The sequence below is a fragment of the Rhinolophus sinicus genome, linkage group LG10 (assembly GCF_036562045.2).
Source record: "Rhinolophus sinicus isolate RSC01 linkage group LG10, ASM3656204v1, whole genome shotgun sequence".
Lineage (NCBI taxonomy): Eukaryota > Metazoa > Chordata > Mammalia > Chiroptera > Rhinolophidae > Rhinolophus > Rhinolophus sinicus.
In genome coordinates, this window is record NC_133759.1 from 59,326,711 (window position 1) to 59,332,710 (window position 6,000).

At 50.9% G+C, this 6,000-nt stretch overlaps 1 protein-coding gene across 19 annotated transcripts in view; it reads right to left on the reverse strand.

Annotated features, from left to right (window-relative positions):
• MAGI1 (membrane associated guanylate kinase, WW and PDZ domain containing 1) overlaps positions 1–2,592 on the reverse strand; it is a 592,032-nt gene extending 589,440 nt beyond the window's left edge. For 12 of the 19 annotated variants that reach the window (XM_074313244.1, XM_019757188.2, XM_019757193.2 and 9 more), the window contains exon 1: positions 1,650–2,590. In XM_074313244.1, coding sequence (XP_074169345.1) covers positions 1,650–1,962 — 313 coding nt within the window. In that variant the 5' untranslated portion in view covers positions 1,963–2,590. Of the gene's footprint in view, positions 1–1,649 lie in introns of all 19 variants that reach the window. The other 7 variants (XM_019757194.2, XM_019757197.2, XM_019757196.2 and 4 more) reach the window with 3 other exon arrangements.
• Positions 2,593–6,000: the final 3,408 nt, after the last annotated feature.

Below are 6,000 nucleotides of genomic sequence, written 5' to 3' on the forward strand. Positions count from 1 at the left end.
ATGAGGACACATTCGCACAGTGAGGCTAGGTATTGAGCCTTAAGCAAAGCCAGAGGAGACATGCAATGAATGAAGCACAGTCTCTCCCCTTAACTAGTTTACCACCTGGTATGGAAATGAGGGGAGTGATCTAACTCACAGTTAGATTTAGATCACTAGCTGGATGCTTGGAGGGCTTCTTGGAGGAGGTATCCAAGTGAACAATGAGGACATAAATGGAAGGAGCTTTCTATACCTGTGCATCTGCCCCTCAGCTCCCAAAGCTAAAAGGCCTGTATATTCCCCTCTGGTTCCCTCCTCCCTGTCCCCTAACAGGCTTGTTTCCAAGACAGGACCAGCCTAGCCCTGCCCAGCCCTTTTTTCCTTTGATCCATTCCTCCAACTGCTGTTGCCCTTCCAGACCAGGAGGCACACATGGGAACTTTTCACCACCCTGGACTTTGCCACCTCTTCCAGTGCTTTCTTGGGAGAGAAACTGCATCATGGCACTTGGTAGTATAAGGCCTCCCTTTAAGGGAATGGAGTCCTTTTCTGTTGGACTGATACAGGGACACCCCCTTCCTTGCCTACACCTGCGATGAAAGGGACTCCCCACCACCAGCAGCCAAAGGAGAGGCCATCACTGCTCTACAGACTTTGGTGAGTCATTTGCTTCCACTCCCTCCTCCCACAAGGGTCAGTGCCCCCACCTCTCCCTCCTCAGTGCTTCAGGCTCTGCAGCAAGGGCTGGAACCCTCAGTTTAGTATCATGTGACCTTGGCCAAGTAACTTAACCAATGTCAGACCCAGTTTCCTTATCTGTAATACGGGCTTTATAAAAACAACTCATTCTCAGAATTGTGAATCAGAACAAGGTAGTGCAAGGGACGCATTTTACATAGTCTGGCACGTAGTAAGCTAACAATGAATAGTAACTATCATCACCAATAATGAAACGGCGATGCGGGTGGTAGTGATGTTGGTGGCAGCATAAACTTGGGCTTAATTCAGGCTAAAAGAGAAATACACTTCCTTTCCCTCCGCCCCCCACCCCCTCCCCGCCTCCCAAGCCTGGGGCTGAGCCACACGGTGGAGACGTGCATCATCCATTTGCGGGGTGAATGCAGGCTCTTTAGGCGGCTGGCTTAGGAACCGTCACGTCCGAACCCACCTGGAGGGTTACGGGGTTAAAGGCCATTTTCTGATGGAGTAGGTCCAAAAACCATAAACCCTCTCCTCACTCATACCCATTCTCCAGGTCTGGAAACAGACCAGTGGCAAAACAACACAGCACTGCGTCTGCAGCATCACTCCCCCAAGGAGCCAGGCGAGCCTCCACTTGGCCTCAGCCTCAATCCTCCCAACTCTCCTCCAGGAGCAGGCGAAGCTGCGCTGCACTTGGTGACTGAGATAACAGGTTGGCAAATCAGGCCTGGAAAAAGTCTCCCCGCTACCCGGAGCAAATCCAATTCCCTCCTCCCAACGCAGGTGGGCAAACAACCCGCAACCTCTCCACAACTTTGTGTATTTCACCACGACAGGGCGCACGGTCTCAATTTCCCCTCTAAGCTGCGCTCGCGGGAGAAAAGCGGGAAATTGAGATGGGAGTGGGGGCGACCCGCAGGCCGCTCCCCTTTTCTGGGCGCCTCCGGAGGCGCGTCCCGTCTTACCTTGTCTGACGGCTTTGAAGGTGACGGCCTCCTTGCAGCTGTCGATGACTCCCAGCACGTCATAGCGGGGCAAGCCCGACACCCGGATCCCCTGCACCTCCAGAAGCAGCTGCCCCTCGCCCAGCCTAGGGCCCTCGCCGCCGCCGGGAAGCCCCGTCGCCTCGGCCGTTGCCACGGCTCCGACATAAGGAAACTCCCCGTTCTCCGCGCCCCCCAGCACCGTCACCTCCAGCTCGCCCTGGGGTCCCCGCTTCACGGTGCATTCGTGAACCTTGCTAGTCCAGTGGTTCTTCTTCTGGATCACTTTCGACATGACGAGTTACACCCCTCCTACCCCCAAAAAAAATAAATAAAATGAGACAGGTGCCCCCCGCAGCACAAGCCCCCAGTCCCCGCTGGTTCATGGGAGAGACATCTTCCCAAAAATAACGCCACGGGAGAGAGAAACTTGGTAGCCTCACTCCCCTGCACACACTCGCGCACTCAAGCCATCATAAAACAAACTTTCTGGGCTTCCCCGCGAGCCCTGCACTGGCGCCCACGAGCTTTGTTTGCATTCCGGTGCTTCTGGGTCCACGTTCCAGCGCCCGACCGTGCTCTCCCGGACCAGAGTCCACTCTGCGCCGCTTGGGTTTTGGTGGTTTGTTGTTTTTTTTTCCTTCCTTCCTTTCTTTCTTGCCTCTTAGAAATGCGGAATCTCCTCTTTACCTCCCGCCTGGCTCGCCTCTCCGCTGGCGGGCTGTTCCTGAGGGTGAGGGAAGCCCTTCCAGCCAGTTGCTGGGAGCCCTGGAGACGCGGTAGCGGAGCGGGGGTGGGGGTAACAGGAGGGAAGTGCCTGCGGCCCCTTTAAGCAGATACAAAGGCTCAGCTTGTTTTGTTACAGTTCATTCTATTCCGCGCCGCGGAGCGCAGCGACCGGCGAGAGAAAACGCACGCGCATGCGCCCCTTGGTCTCCAGTCGGCCGGCCCGCCCCGTCCCTCCTTCCCAAAGGGAGAGATTCCAATGTGCTTCCCGTTGGGTCCTAAAACCGACATTTATGGAGAAGACAAGTTACTCCCTTTCAATCACCCTTCTTATTCCTGCTTTTCTTTCAATGCCTTAGACGCAGCAAATCCCTTTGGAGCTAGGGGAAAGCGCACGTGTTTTACTCCAACTGTTTGCAACTTTTGAAACATGGGCAATCTGGGTTTGGCATTTTAAAACCATTTTAAACAGGTAGGGGCTGGGGAGGCTCACACACTCACCCTCGCGCTCACACTCACGCACACACGCACGCACTCAACGCCGGCCTAAGCCGCCTAATCGCCCTTGGCCAGTGGCTGGCCACGCTGTCGGTCACTCAGCCCAGCTTGTCTACCGCCCCCACCCCTACTCCGCCGCATTTCCCTCTGATTCCCCTGTGCGGGACCCGAGACTGATGTCTGCCCCGCGCCGGCAGTGAGCCGGCAGGTTCGGGTCCTGGAGTGGAGCTGGCCAGTGTCTCTGGGACCCTGGGGAGGGGGGCGGTGGGTGCCTCCTGATGCCCCATCTGGGATCCCTGTGAGCGTCACACGCTCCCACACACACTTACCCGTACCCTTAAACTGTGGAGCCAACGTTTTAGGACACAGAAAACTGTAAGCGAGGGAAAGAAGCCAACAAATTACAGGGGTTTCGGAGCTTCAACATAGAAGGGCTTTTTAACTGCCCTTCCAGCAACCCTTCCAGCAAAGACTTCTGGAGTCAGTCATCTATCCCGGGCTCAAGTTCCTGGCTGAGCGGGAAGCCTGCGGACCTGCCCCGGGGCCAGGAGATAAGGATCACCCCCACGTCTGGGATCTGCACCCGCGTCCTGGCGCCCGCGAGGGCGAGGGCGAGGGCGTGGGCGCGGGCGCGGCAGCCACCTCTCGGAATTCGCAGCCCCACAGCCGGTGCTGCCTCCGGCACCCTCCGGGGACTGGGGATAGCCGAGCGTTTGTCCTGGCTAGGTTTAGGAAGGAGCTCGGGAGATGCCGACAGAAAGAAGACCCTACACCCAGAAGGCTGCCCTCCGAATACTCCCGAAATCAGCCTGGGCGCTAGAGTCCCCCAAGCAATTTTTTTTTCCTTAGTGATTTATAACTTGTTTGTTCTGCTTTGGTCACAGGAGAGATTCCAAGTGCTAAATAAGGAAGATGAGTGGAAGGGACTCAGGAAAGATGGATGCCAGCTGCGGCCAGGGTTGAGATCTGGCCTCTGGGTTTAACTTGAATAAGCTCCGTGACCCTCAGAGCCTTAGTTTCTCCCCTGAGTATAACAATACCTCGCAATGTACTTGGGAGTATTACATAGGTGAACACTTGTAAAATGCCCAGCTTGTCAAGTGAATACTTGTAAAATGACATATAATAAAAACTTATACTAGTAGTAGTAGTAGTCGTAGCAGTAGTATTTGGAAAGAGAATTAGGAAATCGTTTGGGGTTTCAAGTTAGATGATGATGATAATTCCTGCTCTCCTTTCTAATCTTAAAATACATAGGCACACGTTTAAATATTTTTAAAGCACTCTTTGGAGAGTGCTATCTAAGCTAATAAAAATAAGAGGAGAATATTGATGCTTCTCTCTAGGGATATCCAGAACTGAAAATCCCCTTGCCTTGTAGTATTTGTGAAAGAAGACAGTAGCCAATTATCCTTGACTCTTCTTGGTGAGGGAAACTTCATCTCCATTCTCTTTTCTCAGAAGCAATCAGTTTATCTCACACTTGACTGAATCAAAACGAGTGGGAGCTTCAAAACGTTCCTTTTCAAACGCAAACAATGATCCAGCCCATCAGAATCCCAGGACTTTTAGGCTTCCCCTGAAGTGGTGCTGGTACATAACATTGAGGACCACAGGTCTAGCATCTCTATTCCTGAGCATCACAGACCCTTTTGGAGAATAAACCTGTAGTCCATATCTTCCTATAGAGTATAAGTTCCAGGGGGGTAGGGAACTTTGGCATTTAGGTTTGCTGATGTATTCCCAGTTCCTAGAACAGTGCCTGCTACCTAGTTAATGCACAACTATTTGTTGAATGGACATTTTTGCATACCATGTTAGAAATGGAGTCACTGAGTCCCCTACAAATCACTAGTAAGCTTTACCTTGTGTGTTACCCCACTTGCCCACTCCATATTCTAGTAGTCTGATTGCTTGCCAAGAATTTCCCCACCTGCCTAGAATCAGGGGCCTCTTCCTACCTCCCCATTCAACTCTTGCTCCCACCTGGAGAAGTCTGAAGGATGGGAAAAACCAAGTATTGTGTGTTTCATCCCACTGCAGCAGCACCATCTCCCCTCTCCAGGATTCCAGGTGTCCCGCAGCTGGGAAGGGAAAAGTACTTGGAATTTAGCACACTTCAGATTTTAGATGTGGAATAGCCCCAAGAAAAGAAGGGATACCTGAGTGCACAGGATGGAGAGACGTGTAGAGAGATATTGTATTCCAAGAACATAAGTATTTTGAACCTCTAAAGCAGCTAAGACCACCAATTTCCAGGAACTAAGTTTATGATGTTCCCAAACTCTCCTCCTCTGACCTTTTTTGTCTACTGTATTTCACCTGGTCCAGTTCCTGTACCCCAGACTGGAAGCAACTTCAAGGCAGAAATTATCTATCCTATCCAACCTTTGAATCCTCAGCACCTAAACCCATGCCTTTCGTGGAGTGTGCACCATACACATTTGTTAAATGAAGACATGGATGAAGTGTGACACTAAACTGCAGAATATGTGACCTTTGTTGCAAAGCCTTTTTAGATTTGGTGGCTGGAGCCAAGGTATTTATTTCTTGAAAGAGCTTATAATTATCTCATTTTGAAGTAGATTTTTCTTGAAGAGATGTAAAGTGGGATCCTCGTGTTCTGGCTTCTTTCACGTAGAATATGACTTTGATAATACATTCCAAGAGGGAAAAATAATGCTATAAAATACCTCACTTTGAGATTTACCATGTGTGCCTGGATAGCTATGTGCATTATTTTATCTAATCATCACAACCTTGTGAAGTAGGTGTGACCTGATTTTACATAAATGACCTTGATTTTACAATCGAGGAAAGTGAAGTTAGGGAAGTACAGAAACTTGCTCAACAGCTTAGAAGTGGTAAAGCTAGGATGTGAACCCAGAGGCATGACCCAAACCCCAAAAACCCATGCTCAGAACCACTGCACTAAGAGAGTGTAGGATGTGGCCAACTGCCATTTAGTATAGTTGGGTAACAGCATTGTTTTTGGCTCCTGCATCTGCCACATAGTGTGGGCTCACTAATTAAGTCACCCTCCCATTTCTTCCCTTTAATCTGAAGGAATACAGTGTTCCATTCTGGAATCCAATCTCCAGTTCCCCAT